Below are 21319 nucleotides of genomic sequence, written 5' to 3' on the forward strand. Positions count from 1 at the left end.
TGGCAGAAAGCAAATAAGAAAAGTCCTCTTGATAAAGATGAAAGAGGAGGGCATAAAAATTGGCTTGGTAGCTACTCTCTGGCAGGGAGTTCCCAGTTACATTCTCTCTGAGTACTGGGAGGAAGTGACATCTTTTCTCTCTCTTCACTGTCTGAGGTAGAAGGAAAGGAGGGAAAAACCTGAAGGAACTAAGTGATTTTCCTTTTCCAATTTGGGAAATATTAGTGACTGTCTATTGCTGTTTTATAATTTTTTTTTCTATCTGAGAAAACCAAAGGAAGACCTAGTCTTTGGTTTGGACCCTGAATCTGTTAAGGCTCAAAGTCCTAAGTTGGTTCTTGCTGAGGCTCAGCCAGCTAGCCTTTTTATTTTATAACTTGTAGACAAAGTTAAGAATTATATACTTCATATAAGGATACTAGTGTTTAGTTTATTATAGGATAGTGAAATTTTGGATTAGTCACATCAGGAAGGATCAGTGTAGCCTGAGAAAACAGGAGAAGCAATTCCTTGGGAACCAGGGAGTTTTATTTGGGTGGAGTTAGAATATCTTAGAATTAGAAATCCTTTTTTTAATGCTCATATATTCTCAATAAATAGTTTATTTTTTTATATGACAGGAGTTTCCTTAGAGTCCTTGTTCCTGGTCCTGAAGAGAAGTTCACTTATGAGTTTCACTTTACTTATATTAACTGAAGATACTTTGTAAGCAGAGCAAGCAGAGTATCTAATCAGTTTATAATCAATAATCAATTCATTCACTTATTATTTTTACAGTTTTCTGGTTATTATTTTTACAGTCCCATTTTGCAATCCCTCAAAAAAGGTATATTTTATCCTTACTCAAGTAAATTGTTGGAAGCAATACCTATAAATTCATGGATATAGGTAACTTCTGGATGAAGAACCTCCCCTTAGCAAAACAGGATGGTATGTCCTTGTAATTTACCATTTTAGAGTGCTCTCCAGGACTAAAAGGAAATAAAATGATATATACATGGTCATAAACTAATGTGTATGAATTGGATTTTGAACTTAAGTCTTCTTGGCTCCAAGACCAGTTCACTAGTAAATATAAATATGAAACTTAAAAAAATATTTCAATGGAATTTCTTAATTTGATCTTCCATTAGAAAGCATATGTTCTGATTATGCTGTTTTGATCATATAAAGTCTTTATTATTTTGATATTTTGATAGTATGAACAAAAACATTAGGAAAGCACTAAGATATTTTACAGACATATTTATTTTTATACATAAATGAAAATATCTCCTATGAGAATCAGATTTATTATTATGAATATCTATGTGACCTGAACGTAAATGTAATATATTTTCTATATGGAAGCAAACCTAAATCGAAAGGATTTATTTTAAATCTCAATATTTGTTATGGGTATATTTAAAATATCAATTAAAATAAGTTTTTAAAAACGTTTGAAATTGTAAATATTTTAATATCTATTAACAACTAAAGAAAAAAATAATTAAAATATAATTCTTAAGATGATCATTAATTTTGGTTGGTAATTTATGATAAAATCACCTAAATTACAAAAAGGAGTTATAATATTATATACACATATATTTATATATCTTAGATTCATTGTAAAGAACATTCATTGTAATCTCTGCTTATATGAAATATATCACTGATTTACCTTGGTTTATATCCAGATTATGTATGCACAACCTAGATATTTTAGCCAAGCCAAAATAAAATAATATACTATGTCTATAAATATGAATGATACTTAACAATTATATCGTATGTGTATTTGCAAACTATTATTAACATATAGTATCTGTAATCAGAAGTTTTATTTATATATTTATATATATTTATAAAATTTTAAATAGAAGTCATCTGATCTAATCCACAGAACAACCCTATGATGTGTGTGAGTATTATTGTCCCTTTTTTACAGTTGAGAAAACTGAATTGAGTAAGGATAAGTTATTATCTGGAAATCCAGGGTCGCTGAGACTTATTGAAGGTCACATAGCTGAAACTTGCAAAGCTGGCTCAAATACATACCTGACTGAAAAGTCAGAACTTTTCCTGCCTTTTCGTTATTCCTTCACTCTGGTTTTTAAGATTTTAAACACTGTAGCATATCCATCAGCTCAGACTGGTATCATTTGAATTAGTATTTTATATTCCTGTTCCTTATTATCAAAGATATTTTACAGTCTACGAGCATTTATGAATTTTTGGTTTGTCTTGTTTTTTTCAGAAGTGTTTCAGGAATTGAACTGAAATGGCTGTATTATAGAATGGCTAAAGTGTTGATGGTCACTAAGCCAGTCTGGTTTCCTTTTCCATCTCTGACATAAACTGTCTCTTTGGCCCTAGAATATTCACTTTACTCCTTGTTGCCCAATTCAAGAGTATAATTTGCAGAGCATTTTTCCAACTTCATGAAAAAAGGAAGTTTTTTTATTATGAATTCCTTATGCATATTTAATTGCATATCTATATGAAGCAAATAAGTCACCAACCTTAAAATTTAGAAAGTTAAAATACTTTTTTTTTAATTTTACAAATGACAGATCTAAAATCCCAGATAAACTGAACTGACTTGTAAAAGGTTACAGAAAATAATAGCACTTGGATCAAATCTATATCCAAACCCAGTGTTCTTTCTCATATACTGTATTGATGATTCAGTAGACAACTCTTAATAACTAACAGAATGCAGACAAATGATACAGGAATCCATGTATGGGGATCTATCTTTAAGTTTCTTTTTTAATGAAATATCAAAATCTTATATTCAAATCTCACATTTGGTAAATGAAATTTTTAGCATTGTCTGAAGATCATCATTGAAATACTGTGTTTTAAGTTTATTATTTGTTATTATCCATAATATTCCACAGTGGTGCTTTTATTATGTATTATGTTCTCCTGGTTCTGCTTATTTCACTCTGCATCATTCATGTAAGTCTTTTCAGCTCATTCTAAAATCATTCTATTCATCATCTCTTACAGCACAAAAGTATTTCATCACCCTCATATATCACAATTTGTTCAGCCATTCCCCAATCAAAAGACATCCCCTTAATTTCCCATTCTTTGTACCACAAAAAGGACCGCTACAAATATTTTTGTATAAGTTGGTCTTTTCCCCCTTTCTTTGCATCTCTTTGGGATATAGACCTAATAGTGGCATTACAGGATCAAAGTGTATTCACTGTTTTATAGCCCTTTGGGCATGATTTCAAATTACCCTCCAGAATATTTTAATAAATTCACAACTCCACCAACAATGCATTAGTGTCCCAATTTTGCCACATCCCCTCCAACATTTATCACTTTCCTTTACTGGTGTCACTTTTTAACAAATGAAATGTTCTTTTTTCTCCCCCAATAGAAATGGAGGCTGGACTCCTTGGACCTCTTGGTCACCGTGTAGTACAACTTGTGGCATTGGTTTCCAAGTTCGTCAGCGTTCTTGCAGCAATCCCACCCCTCGCCATGGAGGCCGGGTGTGTGTGGGACAGAACCGGGAGGAAAGGTACGTGTACCCTTTCCCTCTTCAAAACTTCCATCTTCCATGCTTGATATCATGCCAGTCTGGTGCAGATGTCCCTCGGTTTTAGTTATAGCTGTATCTTACTCCTAGCTGTGGCACCCCCTTCAGTTCAAGTTGGATCCTCCTCTTTTTCTGACATTCTTCAGTTTTGACTGAGATCTCATATGTAACTGGATTTGGAAGTCGGGTTGCTTTTTGGGGTTCACCTACCTCACCTCTTTACCAAACATCTGATTCAGAGACAGTAAATTGTGCTGAGGTATCTCTCCTTGTTTTCCTTGGAGACCTAGAAAATTGATGGTTGCTTATTTGAAATGCAACTTTACCTGACTCAAAATCCACAATCCAGAATGAATAATAAAAAAGTCACTACTTAATCATATTGGTAAGCATAGTTTAATTTTTTTATCCTAAATAAACATAAGCAGCTTGTAGACAACATGGGATACTTCAGGCTTTGTGATGGTTTATAAACATACCATTTCAGCATCATAGTGATGGTGCACGATAACTGAAATTGGCAGAAATTTTTAACATGTATTTTAATCTTTCAGCAAATTGAGCCAGTAACATGATTTAATCTTTCATTTCAATCTGTTGTTGAATAGAAAAAATAGAAAATTAAACTTTGGATTGTACCTGAGAGAGAGAGAGAGAGAGAGAGAGAGAGAGAGAGAGAGAGAGAGAGAGAGAGAGAGAAGTTTAGTCGTTAGGGAAAGATCACAGAGCAAAGTAGGCAAACCTGATTATTACTCTTACTTTAAAAATTTCCTTTTGTTACAGAGTTTCCATTCATTTTGTCTAGATGAAAATCCAATTTGTGTTCCAGATTAACAGGAGGAAAATGGAAATCTTAGGAATAAATGGTTATTGTTAACAAGATGAATAGCAAGGAGCAGTGCCCCTTAAAGATTTCAGGAAAATTCAGCTTTCCTTGAAAAGCAGTCTGTGAAAGGGGCAGTCAGAAAGGGTAATGAAATTACATAGAATACTTAATGATTTATTTTCCTGGATCCTCACAAGTTAAAATGATGATTTTGGGGAATGAATTTAACAGCTCCTAGATCTGTCTGTACATACAACATTTGCTTCTTTAGCTTTTGCTATACAAGAGAGATGCTGTCAGTTAAGAAATGTCTTAATTCCATTGATGGAGAATTTTGAGAAGATAAATCAAGGTGCAAAGAACCCATGGCCATCTATCTGTTCCCATTCCAGAGTAATAATGAACTTTGTTTAGGGAATTAAACTACTTACAAAGTCATTTCATATACTTCTAAACACTGAAAATTGGCCAAAATCGAAGCTACTTTTTACTAGGGCTAATATTAGGGTTATAGTTTAGGAAACTTTATTTGGAATGAAAAATGAAAAAATGCTATGTACCATATTGATGTCTAATATATAATGCACAAACCAACATGTTATATGTATGGCAAATTCTCCCATTTATAATATTCATTAGCATCCAAAGGATTTTTATTTTTTATAGTTAAATTATAGTCTAATTATGTGAATACTTTGAAATATCTTTTATTCAAAGTAATCTTCACTTGAAATAACAGTATAAATATTCCTTAATATTTTCTTCAATGGAGAAGTATCAAAGTGTTTATAAAATAGGAAGCAAAGAGAAGGAAGAAATAACCTCTGTGTGAATGTTACCAAAATTGAAATAAGGAATCAAAGAAGAAATACTTTTCCATTTGATCTGATAATCTTAAGGACCAGTGGTTGTTTGTTGTTGATGTATAACAGAGGCTTTCTTGACTTATCTTTGCCTCATCCTGTGGTGAATAGAGATGACTCTCTTAGAAATAATTTGTTCACCCAAGTGTTAGACATGGGTAGGGGCTAAGTTATCAGATCTCTGGATTTAAGCATACAAACAATTTAATATTTAGTAAATGTAAGCATGATTTTAAAATAAGAATCCAGAAGGGAAAAGTATCTTTCATTCCATAGTGTAGTGTCTAGTGTGGGGCAGTCAGTCATTAAGCTTTTATTAAACACGGAGTATTGTCTTTATAATGGACTAAGTACCAGAGATACAAGGAAAGACAAAATGTCATTTTCTGCAAGGAAGCTTGGGAAGTTAATGGAGATAAGGGGGAAAAAACATTCAAGACACTGAACACAAAGGTATAGAAATGGATTATGACTCTCCAATGAGAAAATCAGGCCAGTTTAGCTAGAACACTGGAAAAATAGGAAGGGACCTGGCCATAAAGAATTTTAAACTCCAAAGGTCTTTTGCAATTGTTATTGTATTTAATTGGGGGAAATCTACATTTATTGACTAAGAGAATGACATCAACAGAATAGGAATATTTTAGGAAAATTCATTTTGCTGCTGATTGAAAAGGGAAAACAACCTATATAATTGGGAGAAGAATATTATTGGGTCCTTGTACTTGTTTTCCAAATGCACTCTGAGAATAGCTCTGTCAAAAAAGGATTAGAAACTGATTTCATCTGACCAAGGACATGCAGAAGAATGCTGTCCTGAACCTTCTTGCTTCCCTGCTATTCTAGTCTTGTACTGTAAAATAAATTATTTAATCCCAATGTAGTCATTCTTCCGAAAGGTAACAACATCTAATGTCAGAATTAGATGTAACTGCAAATATATTCTAAAGTCTCACTACCTCATCAAAAATAGGAGGACCTTTTTAAAAAAAAAAACATCATTTCTTCATTTTTAGTGGGTCCAATGGAAGAACAGTCTTAGTTTGGCTGCTTTTAAAGTATAGTTTCATTGGAAACAGGATGCTAGGCTCAATGGTCATCAGTCTCTCCCAGGGTGGCAATTCTTCTTTGATCATTACCATTTTCTCTTTCCCCTCTGACCTTGCTTGCTAGAAACGGGATGAGTTCATAGGGCAATGGTTTCACAGATCCCTACAATGCTCATTTTGCAGAATTACTATAAAAATAGAGAACCTATCAGGCCTGAGAAAGAAGAAATTAAAAAAGAAACAATAGGAAAGGGGAGAAAACAGTTACTGGCTACTTGAAATGCAGCCAAACTGAAGACCTTAATAAAATGTGCCTGAAAACTCTCTGGTTCACTCCTGCCATAGGTCTTTAAATAGGAAAACATACCTGGTGTTTACAGAGCTTGGCTGGTGTAGGCAAATGTAAGACAGCTCTTGTGCTGCATGATTTATTTTCCTTTCAGAGAAAATGCAAGCTCAGTTCCAAAGACGATTTTGTTTTAAAAGTTAAGCAGATTATATAGATACTTTGGTAGGTAGTTTTTCGTCTCCCAGAGGTACTTTTTTGGAGTTGAAATTTGTGAGCATGATTCTAGAATGTCCCAAATTTCTAGATTTTGAAAGCCCTAGCTTTGTGCTCCTATTTCTAGATAGATAAATGACACAATAAAGTTTTGAAATAAAACCTGGTAGAGGAAAATATTTAATTGGTAATCAAAAGATCCAATTCATCTCTCCCAGTTATTAGGGGCCCTTCAAGCTGATATTCTTGCTTCTAAACTGTTTTTTATTATATTCCAAGATAGTAAAATTTCTTTGAGCCAAAGGATATCTCTTTAGTTAAGTCAAAGTACCACCACATGTGTAAAATTGAAAGAGATTTGGAGTTCTTTTAACTGAACCCTTTCCTTTTGAAAATGATGGAACTGAGCCAAAAAAACTAATCGACTTGCCCAAGATTGTTTAGGTAGTAAGCAAAAGAGTCAGGATTTGAATCCAGGTCCTATAATTAATTTCAGCACTATACTATTCAACACTATACTTCCTGAGAGACATTTTGTATTACATTTTCTAGTATCAATTCAACTTGGACACGACAAAGACAAAATTACTCTTTATTTCCTTATTGCCTGTTTTAGAAGTCAAAGTGGGTACTACCACTATCCATCATCAAACATCCCAAGCTAAGTAGCTTGAAGGAAACTTTAACTCATTTTTGTACAATGAATCCTACATCTTTTTGCATAAAATTTACTCATTCTATTTTATTCTTCAGTCATTAAGTCATGCCTGACTCTACATGATCCTGTGGACTCTGTCTATGGGAGTTTTGTGGTAAAGATACTGAAGTGTTTTTGTCATTTCCTTCTCCAGTGTGTCCCCATTTTATAGATGAGAAACAGAGGAAAATAGGGGTAAAATGACTTGCTCAGAGTCACATAGGTAGTAGGTGTCTGAGGCCAGATTTGAACTCAGGTATTCCTGATTCTGGGCCTAGAACTCTGTCCTCTGTATCACCTATACTTTGACCCTATTCCTCTTTCTACTGCCATGGTCTAGACATCTCTCATATGTACTATCACAATATTGTCCCCCAACATATATGTGTATATATACATATATACATACACATACATATATAAAGATATAAGCATATAATACATATATCTTAATAATAAATGACATATACATATATAGAGAGATTGACAGACTGACAGACAGACTCTTAGAGAGACAGAATAATAGGTAGACAGATAGATGGATAGATAGATAGATAGAAAGATGATAGACAGATAGCTTGCTGGATAGATGGATGGATGGATGGATGGATGGATGGATGGATGGATGGATGGATGGCTAGACAGACAGACAGACAGAGAGAGAGAAAGAGAGAGAGATAGAAAAAAGAGAGAGAGAGAGAGAGAGAGAGAGAGAGAGAGAGAGAGAGAGAGAGAGAGAGATAATGGATGGACGGACAGGTCAGTCGGTTGGTCGATATAGAGTGACTCCAACATATTTGCTCTTTAGACCATTTGACTGAAATAATTGTTTGTCCACGAGGCATGTATGTTTAGTATGAAATTTGGAGACTTCTCATGCATTGGTCTTTTGCAATAAGTCCAAGACCAACTTATTTATTTTAAAACCTTTTCAATACTACTTTGCTTTTTTCATCACTTTTACTGCATTAGAATTCTGCTGCTTTTTTCTAAGTTATAGCTTTTTTTTAGCTCACTCTTCCCATAATTCCCAACTTTTATTCTTTCCCAGAGCATCCCTCCATAGAAAAATGCCCTCAGCCATCCTGCCCTTTTCATACATTGAATTCTTTCTTTTGCATAATTTGTTATTCCTGAAATCCTTCCTCCTCTGCCTAGCCTTACCAAAGTGATCAGAGGGGAGCCATCTTACAATCTAGACATAAAATTGCTGTTTTCTTTTCTTATTTCTACCTCAAACTCAGGCTTCTTTTCCACCTCTAAAAAGAAAATTTCTTTCACAGGAAGGACATATATGAGAAGTCTTAATCTACTTTAAGTTTTAATGTCTTTGCATTATACATATGTTCATATTACTGCCTTTTAGAATGCAAACTTGAAATCCTAAAAAGATCTATATAAAGTCCCTTATTTTTATTATAATATGAATTTTTATTTATAAATATATGTATATGCAAATATTCCTAGATACACACATGTTATATAAACACAAGTAATTTATATAAGGAGATATATGTGCATGTTATGTATACATTACAGATATATTTGTATGCATGTCACCATCACTTCTTGACTCCTTCCCCTGTCTTATAAAATCCACCTGTGAACATATAAGTTCAGTTGAGTCAAACAAATCAATATTCTCATCTTGTCTAAAAATGTGCCTCATTTTATGCCCATTGGCCACCACATCCTGAGGAGAGGCAAGAGACAAGCTTCACTCTCCATCCCCTACTGTGAGATCACTGAAGTGATGCCACTGCACTAATCAGAGTTCCTTAGTTTTTCTGTGGTATTTTCTTTACATTATTGGGGTCTTAGTAGAAACTTTTAATATTATTTCTGCTTATTTAACTCAGAATTTACTTATAGGAATCTTTACAAGTTTCTCTAGTTTCTTCATATTCATAATTTTACAGGCAATTGTTCTTGCTACACTGTCATTCATGGTTAAACACTGGCCTAATAGAAAAAACAGTGCCCTGACAGGAAATCCTGGTTTAAGTATCATCACTTCTACTAATTGCTTGTGTGACCCTGGACTTCATTTTTTGGGGGGCTTTAGTTTCCTCACTTTAATTGTGTTTTTTTTTTTTGGTTTGTTTTACTAAATGGTATCTAGGGTTTCTAGTAATGCAATCATTCTACAGTTAGATAGGTTGTGTGAATGTGTGATGATGACAGTGATGATAATTCTTGCCTTTTGCCTGGATAAAGGAATGATGCCTATTTCTGAAAGGGACTTAGCAAAGCAAAGAGAGCTAAGTATCATGCTCTGTATTTTGTTTAGTAGGCTGTTCTTCGCAGGTAGATTACTAGAATTTAAATCTTCTCCAATATTTAGGGCATGCCTGATTCTACTTCATGCAACCATTAAGTTACCTAGAGATTCAGAGGTACTAGATTTAGACTCTTCCTTTTACCTTCCAGATATCCAAAGCCTATGAAGGATAGGTGACTTTCCAAGTCACATAGTATTTACCTGAGTCAGGAATTAAACAGAAGTCTTCACATTGCAAATCCAGTGCTCTTTCATCTCCACCATATCACCTCTTCTCTTCTACTACACAGCCTTCAAACTAGTCAGTAATATATAGAAAGTTGTATCTTTCAGCATTTAAATACCAAAATTAGGACTTTTAAATATGTAAATTTCAGATTTAGTATTGAATGCTTTTTTTTTTTAATTTAAATGAGGAAATTCAGAGGATCCACCAGGAATTAGGTAAAAGAATACCATGGAGCAACAGAAACAGCAATGTATAATGTGATAGAAAGATTACTGGGCATATAGTGTCACGAATACCTGATTTCAAATCCTACCTTTAAGACATGTTAACTGTATAACCATGACCAAGTCAATTCCTTCTTGGTGCTTTCTTTTCCTTAACAGCAACATGGGTGACACTGATAGGGGATTTTTAAGAGGTTGTTTTGAGACTTATATGTGATGATGTATTACTTTCTTTTACAAAATTTAAAATACTATTAAAGTTAGTTTATCATTATCCTCCTCATCCTCATCCTCATCACTGATATAAACAATATCTGGAAGCTTAGATCATCATCATGTGCCAGTCATTGAAAGAGAAATTATCACCCTACAGCAGAGCTTTCTTCAGATTTGTTTGTCTTTCTAATTCACAGTGTTTGATATCTTTGTGAGAAATATCAATTAGATTAAAGCTAACAGATTAAAGGAAATATGATCAAAATACAGTAGTATGTTATAGGAGGTATACAAGCAAAAAGGTGGTACTAAAGATAAGGTACATGTTTTATCCTTCCTATTACTTAAAACATTAGATGTATTAGAATAACTGAAATGAAGTCAGTGATTTGAATGCAGAGTAAAAGATGAATTCTGAGATTTGGCTAGCTTTCTATTCAACCCTGCTTGACTTTAAAAAATATATACGTGTACATATATAGCCATCGAAAGTGAATTCTCTACGGAGTCATTTTCTTGATATTCCCTATGTTCAGGTTTCTGTATTTGAAGGTTTGTTTGTTTTTTTCCTTTTACTTGGCTGCATAGGAAGATCAATCCTGCATTGTGAGTTCAGCATTTTCTTCATTGTCTACTGTGCATCACCTTGTCTGTCTGTACACAGCATGGCAAATGCTACATCTGCCTCGTTCAACATGCAACCACTCCAAAGATCAAAAGCTCCTACACGTAGAGCATGTCCATGTGTTAGACATCTGGCCGAGTGATGGCCGGAGGAGAGGCTGGCAGCCTTCTGTTGCACTTAAAACAATTTCCTTTTCTTCTTGGTTTTCCCTGTCATAGATACTGTAATGAACATTTGCTGTGCCCCCCACACATGTTTTGGACAGGCTGGGGCCCGTGGGAACGTTGCACTGCCCAGTGTGGGGGTGGGATCCAAGCTCGCCGCAGGACCTGTGAGAACGGGCCAGACTGCCCAGGCTGTAATGTGGTAAGTACATCCTTCCCCACCTTCCCAGAAAAGTCCAGTGCACATACCACAGCTTCAAATGCTATGTGAATCACACATTTTTCCCCTGTTTAAAAAATAATCATTTTGAGAGACTATGATGGTATTAACTGGGACTTAGTATATGAACATTATTTTATTAGATTTAATATTATCTTGTTATATTAAATTAATTCAAGTAAATATCAACATGAGTGAATTGTTTTTAGACAGTTCTTATTTCTGTGCTAAAAGAGAACATTTAGCACACAGTCTGAGTCAGCACACTAAAGACTGAGAAAATGGGGCAAATTCTTCACATATTAGACACATACTAGATTTCTGGGTAAAGGATAAAATTGGTCATTCTGGGATTTGTCAAAACCCATGGTCCTTTATGTTAGCACACATGGGTGCCAATTCTGAATGAATAAAAGGCAGATCATGGTTTTGTTTTTCCTCAGTCATGGCTAATCTCTGTTTCCTTTAATGCTCTGAACTCACAAATTAAATCCTCCTAAAAGCACTTTAAACACTTTTCAAAGGGTCAGTTGTTGCTCTTGCTGAGGAAACTCTCAGAATATATTGAGCAAATGTAAGGCTTGCTGGTCTTTCAAAATATTTGCTTTTCTATGGTGCCATTCACCAAAGAAAATACATGGCAGTGAGTCTTTGTTTAAAATTCTCTGAGGTGAAGAAGTTAAACAAGAAGGGAACTTGGAAGTTTTCCACATTGATCTTTTCAGTTAATCATATAATACTTACATTCCTTGGTTTGTAAGGCTGAGTAATATTTCTATGCTTCAACGTGATCTGTTCTTGGGCTGGAGTAGAAATTACACATCCCAGGTTGCCTCAGGGAATTCTCCAAGAGAGAAAGTGTTATGAGGTGCTTTGTCAGATATTACGCCTGACCCAATGAGATTTTGTTTCTGGGATGTCTGATTAGATTTCTTCTCCTTCACCTTGGCAAAGATATTACCAGTTTCCAATACTGAACACAGAGATCTACAATTAGTCCTGTGTCAGGCTCTAACACTCTTAGATTCAGTTAACCCTCATCTTTAACTATTCAAAGAAGAGACCTTTTTAGTGTCACTGTGTTTGTTGGTTTATCAAATGCCCCAATTTCTCTTAAAACCATTTTTTAATGAAGTACTTTCCCTTCTATAAATTTCAATGATCTTGGAAGAAGATTTAAGTGTGATAACAAAGTAGGTTGTTTATGAAACCTCAGTAGCTTAGAGTCTGAGCATGGGAGCTAAGCAGCCATATATCAGAGCTTTCTTCATCTGAAGGGAGCTGTGAGGAGAGTGGTAGGGCCAAGATGATTTGCTTACACATTTGTTCCTGAGAGCTTTGAATCAAGAGGAAATGAGCAAACTAATGAATGCTTTAGAATATCTTCTAATTGCTTGTAGACTTCTACAATTATATTCATAAAATATTATAATAAAGCCAAGAACTTTTCTATTAAGGAGTCCTTTGCTATCAATAGAATCCATGTGTCTATACTGTAATATTTATAGGGAAAATATTATGGAATTGAAGAACAGGGGATACTGAAGGTTTTGTAACAAGGTATAAAGGAATCGAAGGGGGAGAGGGAATATGGCTGCTGATGAGGTAAAAGGAGATGCGCCCTGCCAGGAGGCTATATTTGAAAAATGGGGTTGCCGAGAAATGGACCACTTATGATATCCTGTGGGGATGTCTTCTCTATGGATTGTTGTTGAAGATACCCCAGAGCAGGTAAGCATGGACCCTCCTGAGGGACAAGCCTCCCCAAGACCAAGTTTGCCTAGCAGGGGTCCAATAAGGACCATTTATAGTTGACTGGCTGTACTGAGGTTCAGCTCCCTCTATGTCTCCTGAAATGATAGTCCTCTTATCTGACTGCAGCTATTTAAATAAATATAAATTTTAATAACAAGTTTGGATTGGGGAGGTATCAAGGAAGAGGGAATCAGGATTTCCCTAGATGAAGTTTGGGTCTCTCTCAGCTTTTGAGCTGAGGCCAGGCCTCACAGGCTGATGGAAGGTTTCTGTTATTCCTGTCTATGCTAATCTGTGCTAGTTTTCTTAAGTTCAAAGTTTTTAGCAGTAGACAGGGAGAGGAAGAAAACGTTCTGACCTTCAGAGCTGGTTGGGCCTGTCTCTTTGGGCTGATGCCCCTAAAGACTGGCCTTACAGTCCAAACTGCTTCCCTTAAGTCCTTTTGTTTGATGACATAATCACAGGAATCCATGTAGAGCACATAGTTGGGAAATTCATGAATAGAGGCACTTCTATCCAGAGACAGGGAGAGAGGCTCCTTCCAGGGCCAGGAAGTGAGAGCCAGTCAAGAGACCAACTGCCACTCCCAGTTGCCCCTCCCCCACTAACTGTCATTCTTGTCAATACCTTCTCTCTAACATTCCAACTACTGTTTGTTCCACCTGATTGGCAGAAAGTCCAAAACTTGCTTTAGTTTTCCTTTCCACAATACTGATTTTCCTTCTCTTTGATTATATATGTAAACACTGAAAATAATATTAAATGTAGTTATTGATTTATTTATTCTTGTAAGCAATTTGTATATTTTAGGGGAAAATAAATATAATTTATTTCAGAAGGTATTTGTGTTCATTTAGTCTAATTTCTGTTTCTGCTCAGTTAGGAATGCTGACTCAGATATCCTGAGATATTTAAGGAGGATGAGTGATGAGTGGTTGAAAATGTATCATTTCAATTAAATTTGTGCTTGTATACACACACATATATACATAAAGAGAAAAAGAGAGACAGAGAAAAGGGGGAGGAGTAGGAAGAAGAGAAAGGGTGGAGACAGATGAAAAAGAGAGGGAACTAGTCACTACAATTGACATACATGTAAAGCTCTAATTAAGATGGTGTTTTTTATAATTAGGAAAATAGAATTAAAGATGGAAGAAAAAATAGAAAGTCATCTGTATACCTCTCTCACTTTAAATGTGAAGAAATTGAGTCTTAGAGAATTAACATATAGTAGTCATATTTATTGAAGAATTGGCTGGTATTTAAGTTGGGTCTTTCAACTACAAATCTAATACTTTCCCCCTGTACTATGTTGTTCATTGATTAATTGCAAAATATTGTATTTTAATTATTTTTTCTCAAATCAGACTAAGTAAAATGATAATATACTAATGTAATATCATTCAAAAGTTGGGGTAGATATTGCAGATTATTTGTTGCTTAATAACATAGCAAGGTTCTAAGAAGAGTGAATTTCCTTCATGACTTTGAAGGGCTAAATAAAAGTATCATTATTTTTAAATTCAAAACATTTTCTTATTATAAAATAGTTGGTTACACTTAGTTCTTTTGTCATTTCTGGGTTGTTGTAGTTATGTTATATAATTTTTTGGCATTCTTTAATAAGTATTTGGCATTCTTTAGTAAGTATCATTAAAATATCATTCTTTCCTGATTATTGGATAAATCATTTTTTTGTTTTTATTCAAAAGTAAATATGTAAATATTTAATTTAATATTAAAATATATAAATATTTCAATAAAGGGAATTTCTATAACAACAAAATAATATCTTCTAGCACTTACATTGCATTTTAAGGGGTGCTTATATGCATGTATTCTCAATTGATTCTCTCTCATCACCCTTTGAGGTAGAATCTATTATTGTTTCCATTTTATAGATTAGGCTACAAGCCAAGATAAGAAAAGTAATTTGTGCAAGGTCACACAGTTAGTAAGGATTTGTTAGTAAGTAAGTTAGTAAGGATTCAGTTGTTTCTGACTCCAAGTCCACCACTTTCTCCACTCAACCACCTGACATATAAGAACTCTGATTGAAGAAAATTATATAATTGTGTACTAGATGTTCAAGTTCTCACCTTTTTATGAGTATCTTTTTATAAGTAAGCAATGGTGTCAGGAAGACATCATTTTAAGTAATCCAGTCTGAGAGTCAAAACAATGAAACTGAATTCTAGTGGCAAATAGGCTGGCTTCCAATTAAATGTGTGACCTTGGGCATACAGTGTAACATATCTAGGCTTAACTATTCTCAATTGCAAAATGAAGAGTAAGAATAAATATTTATAAAATTCCTTGTGGCTGTGAAATGTTGCCATTCTAGAACTTTATCACAACTTCTGTGAGCTTGAGGGATTTTATCTATTCAAGGAAATCTCCCTGGTCTGCCTATGACTCATAGTTTGCCTTGAGCTGAAACTTCTGTAACAAACCTCTCTGAGAATGAGGCAACCAAGAATTTTTAAAATAAAAAATTTCTATTTATTACCATAGTGTATCTTTACATTTTAAGAAACTGCATATTTAAGACATGTTTTCTAATGTAGTAGAGCCCAGAATGCCTCAATCCAAGATATTGCTCTGAAAAAAAATCTGATTATGTGAAGAAGAGCAAGTTTTTTATTATCTCAGAGCTCAAAGAAGCTCTCATTAGACTTTAAGTTGGAGAAGAGTTGCCAACTGCATTGGTATACAAAGTTTTCTCTTTGGGAAGCCCCTATGTGAATGAAATTACAGTTTTGATCCTTAATTTCATTACCAAAAGAGGGGGAAACCTAAAATCTGATATATCCCTGAAACAAATATCCATTCAATAATTTTTTTTCATAAAAATCTATATCTTTGGTGGTGGAGCCAAGATCGTAGAATAGAAAAAGCATTCAACTGAGCTCTCCCAACTTTTCTCTGCAAACTACTTTAAAATAACACCTAAGCTCAAATTCAGGAGAGGAAGAGCCAAAGAAAAGTCAGAGTTTGACATCTTCCATTCCAAGACAGCTTTGGGGTTTAGAAGTAGAGATTTGTTGGACCAGGGTGAAGACTGGCCCAGAGTACACATGGATGAAACAGTAGTGGTGAGAGTAGGGGGTGGCAGCAGAAGTAGCAGTATCCTTTGGAGTTTTCAAGCAAGAAACATAAAGGGACTTGGCATTTGGTCAGAAAGTTATTACAAGATACCTATCTGCTAGCACTGGACACAGGATCAAATGCTACTTGGCAACTCCATTTTCTATACCCATTTCTGAGACATCGTTTAAGGGCATAAAGTAGCAATTTTACTCAAGAGGGACAAGAAGTACTGAGATTAATCAAATTGAAAAGGAAAAATAAACATTGAACTGCTAAAATTCAGAGATGGATTTTACAAAAACTACCGAATAAAATGGTTTGATTTGATTTTTAAAAAGAAGGAAACTAAATTAGTAATATCAATTTTTTTAAAGGAAAACTAGTATCGGCACCACCAATGCAGATGAAACTAAATCAGTTGCTGGGTGTTATTATGTCCAATTACCTACTAATAATACTGACATTCTAAGTGAAATGGATGAATATTTTCAAAATTATTAACTGCCCAGATTAATAAAAGAGAAAAATTTAAAAATATAAACTTAAAAACCTTTTCATAGGAAGAGATATTGAGTTAGTCTTCAATGAGCTCCCAAAGAAAAAATCCTCAGGATCGGACTGATTTACAAGTGAATTCTGCCAAATATTTAAGAAACAATTCTTGCTAATAACATATAAACTATTTAAAACAAATAATTAAATGAAGGGTCCTACAAAATTCTTTTTATGACACAAATATGATTCAAAACCTAAACAATGGAAAGGAGAAACAGAGACAATAAATACAATTGGCCAATTTCCTTAATAAATATTATAGTAAGCATTTAAAATAAATTATTAACAAGATTGCAGCAATATATCACAAAGATCATGTATTAATACCAAGTAGGATTTATACCAGAAATGCATGGTTGTTTCAATATTAAAAAACTCTCAGAATAATTAACCCTATTTGTAACAACCAAATTCATATGATTATATTAATTGATGTATAAAAATCCTTTGCCAAAGTACAACACAACAAAAACACTAGAAAACACGGATAATTGGTGCCTTTCTTAAAATTATAAGTAGTATATGTAAGACCAAGAGCTAGAACTATCTGTAAAGTGGGTAAACAGAGCTTTTCCTGTAAGATCAAGAGTAAAGCAAGAATGTCCATCATCACCAGTGTTGTTGTACCAGAAATGCTAGCTATAGCAATGACAAGAAATAGAAACTGAAGGAATAAAATTATGCAAAGAGAAAACAAAACTGTCACTTTTTGCTAACATAATGGTATATTTAAAGAAACATAGAGAATAAATTAAAAAAACTAATTAAAACAATAAAACAATAACTTCAGAAAAGTAGGAGAATACAATAAAAACCATATAAATCATTATCATTTCTGTAGACTTTCAGCAAAACCCAGAAGGAAGAGGTTTTTTAAAAAGAAACTAACTACAGGCAATACAAAATACTTTGGAATTTACCTATCACGACACACCCAAGAATTGTATGAACACAATTACAGAATACTTTTCACATAAATAGTCAGATCTAAATAACTGGTGAAATATTTGTTGTTCATGTATATAAAACATATCAATTCTAACTGAATTAATTTACTTGTATAATGCCATGCCAATCAAACTATAATGAATTATGTGGAATTATACAAAATAGTAACAAAATTTATCTGGAAGGACAAAATATAAATAATATCAAAGGAATTAATGAAATTAATGTTAAAGAAGTTAGTGGAGCAGTTCCAGATTTCAAACTACATTACAATGTGGTACTGGCAAAAAATGAAGTGGTGGATCAGGTGAATATATTAGGTATATAGTAAAAAGTAATAAAATACAATAATAATCTGATGTTTGATAAATCCAAAGATCTAAACTTTGGGGGGTAAGAATTCAACATTTGACAAAAATTTCTGGGAAAACTGGAGAGAAGTTTGAAGAACCTAGGCATAGAACAATTCAAATCAGATGCCAAGATACGATAAAAATGGATAAATGATTTACATATAAAGTGTGCTATCAGTAGTAGAGCATGAAAACATATCCCTTGCAAATCTTTGAAAAAGAGCAAAGATCAAACCAGAGATGGAAGGAATTACAAGAAATTAATACATAAATTTGATTATATAAAATTAAAAAGAAGTTCACAAACAAAAGTAATGGAGCCAAAATTAGTTGGGTAGGAGGAAACTGGGGAGAAAAGTATAGCCAATTTCTCTTTAAAAGCCTTTATTACCCAAATATGTAGGGAACCGAGTCAAATTTATCAAGTCAAATTATAAACTGCTCTAAATCTATACAGATTAAAGAACTGAAAATTAAAATATCTCTGTGTATACTAAATCACAGCTATCCAATTGGCTAACATGACAGGAAAAGGAAATGACAAATGTATATGAAAAAATTTGGACACTGATGCACAGGTGTTGTAGTTATAAACTAATCCAAGCATTCTAGAGGAGTTTTGAATCACACTCAAAAATCTATAAATGAGTGCATACCACTACTAGTTCTATATCACAAAGAGATCAAATATGGAAAAAAGAACCTATTTGTACAAAAACTATAACAATGCATTTTATCATTGTAATATATTGAAAATTAAGGAGATGCCCATCAAACTAGGGATCGTTAAATAAGTTCTTCTATATGATTGTGATAGAATATTATTCTGCATGAGTAGACAGGTTGCTTAGTGGATTGAGAACCAAGTCTAGAGATGGGAGATTTGGGGTTCAATTTTGGCCTCATACACTTCCTAGTTGTATGATCCTGAACAAGACACTTAACCCCCATTTCCTAGGACTTAAAAAAAAAAAAGATTAGATTGCTATAAGCAATAAAAAACAGGATAGTTTCAGAAAAACTAAGAAAACTAAAATGAATTCATTCTAAGGGAAGTGAGCAGAACATTGCACACAGTAACAGCAATATGATTAGGATGATCTACTGTGTAAAATATAGCTACTTTGATGAAGACAAGGATCCAAGACAGTTCCAAAGGATTCATGATGCAAAAATGCTATCCATATCCAGGGAAAGAATTCATAAACTCTAAATGCATATTGAAGCATACTCTTAAAAATATATATTGCTTTTTTGTGTTTTCTTTTGAAATATGGCTGCTATAAAAATATATTTTATGTGACTCACATGTATAATCAAATTAAAATCACTTGCCTTATTAAGGAGAAAGATAATATTGAAGGGAGGGAGAGTGTTTGAAACTCAAAATTTTTAAATGATATTTAATTTTTACATGTAATTGGAAAGTATTTAACAAAACAAACAAAAATATCTTTTAAAAAATCAACATTCATTTAACAATTCATTTGATGTTCATTTACCATTAGGACTCATTTTTTAAAAAACAAATTAGAATCACTGATTAGTCAAGATAATTATTCCTGCTCAGTTTCTGTTTTTATTCCCCTAGTAGCACAAGACTTGAATTGAAGCAATATGTAGAAATCTGGCCTAAGAAGAGTATAGATGATGGAAATTTAAGGATTTTTAGAGAACCACAAGCTTGAAATAAGTTAACAATAAGACAGGGAAGTCAAAAAAGCTGATGCCAGCTATTGTTTTAGTTTATGATATCTAAAAAGAGGGAGGTGAAAATGCTCTACCTTGGTCAGAACACAACTGGGATACTGTATTTATTTCTGGTTGCCATATTTTAGGAAATATATTAATGAGGAAGAATTTGTCTAAAGAATAGTTACACTACTACTACTACTCTATTACTCCTACTAGTAGTAATGATAATAACAATGAACAGCATTTATATAGAACTTTGTCATTTACAAAGTATTTTGCATTATCTGTTTACTTACTTATAATACTGAGTGAAGTTAAATTGTACCATGGAGATTGATTCAAAGGAGATATTTAGCCTGAAAAAAAAAAAAAAGGAAAATTATGAGATGGACCAGTTCAATGTCTTTAGGTTTAGAAGTAGTGTGATCTGGGAGAATAAATTTGCTTAGGCTCTGAGAGAAGAACTGGGAGCATTTGGTAAAAGCTGGAAAAGTACAAATTTCTGCTCAATATAAGAAAAACTTTCTAATAACTGGAACTATATTTAAGTGGAATGAAACATAAGTAGGTCCCAATTAGAGTGATTAATGAATCCCATAAAGTGATCACATTATTCAGATTCTCACTTCAAATTTCTCTTGATTGGGAATCAGTGACACCATCCAGAGGATTCATTATTCTCATTAATAAGGACCAAGCTAAATGGAGATACAGAATATTTGAGAGTTTGAAGTCACTTCAGTGTCCCCTACTTCAACAAATGCAGGAAAGAAATGTCTATTCAGAGATGAGAGGAGGGAAGAATAGAGTAAAAGCATACCGTTGTTTAACACTGCTCATGTGCCAGTTTATCACTGAGACTAAAAAACACAAGCAAAGTGGTGTCTGCCTGCAAGCAGCTTGCATTCGAATAGAAGACCCTAATGGTCATCTATCCTCTATTTAAAGGGAAGGGGGAACCCAGCCCCTCTCTAATGACTACCCCCCAGAGGATTTCAAGCAAATACTGAATGCTCATTGTTATATATAATAGAGAAATTTCAAGGCAGTTATGGGTGGAATTCTGTTGAGGTTCTTTTCACCCTTGAATTTTAATGTTAACTTAATTAGAATCCTAAGAATCTTCCTGACTCTATCCTTCCTCTCAACTACTTACAAAAATCACATACACTTTAATATTGTAACTTTTGGGGGCACAGTGAAGTAGATTTAAATAGAAGTTTCCCTTTTTTGGCTCTGGGATATGTAATTGGAACTTCTTTCATGTAGTGAGAGAAATTGATTATCAAGATTATTGTCTAATGAAGTTTCCAGAAAGTTTATTGACAATTGTTATTTTTATAATTTTGAATTCTGGGACTATCAAACATACATAACATATTTAAGACAATTAAAGCAGCATAGTTCACTCTAGAGTCTACCTATAGAGCTGAATATTGTACAGCGCTCTGCTTTCCACATTTATATACTATAAGAAATTATTATT

General features: G+C 33.6%; 1 protein-coding gene across 1 annotated transcript in view; it reads left to right on the forward strand.

Annotated features, from left to right (window-relative positions):
• Positions 1 to 21319, forward strand: part of SEMA5A (semaphorin 5A) — a 657936-nt gene that overhangs the window by 541272 nt on the left and 95345 nt on the right. Inside the window, exons 15-16 of the mRNA XM_007486811.3 lie at positions 3380 to 3523; positions 11272 to 11419. Of these exons, the coding sequence (XP_007486873.1) occupies positions 3380 to 3523; positions 11272 to 11419 (292 nt within the window). The remainder of the gene's footprint in view (positions 1 to 3379; positions 3524 to 11271; positions 11420 to 21319) is intronic.

The sequence above is a fragment of the Monodelphis domestica genome, chromosome 3, assembly GCF_027887165.1.
Source record: "Monodelphis domestica isolate mMonDom1 chromosome 3, mMonDom1.pri, whole genome shotgun sequence".
In the NCBI taxonomy this organism is placed as follows: domain Eukaryota; kingdom Metazoa; phylum Chordata; class Mammalia; order Didelphimorphia; family Didelphidae; genus Monodelphis; species Monodelphis domestica.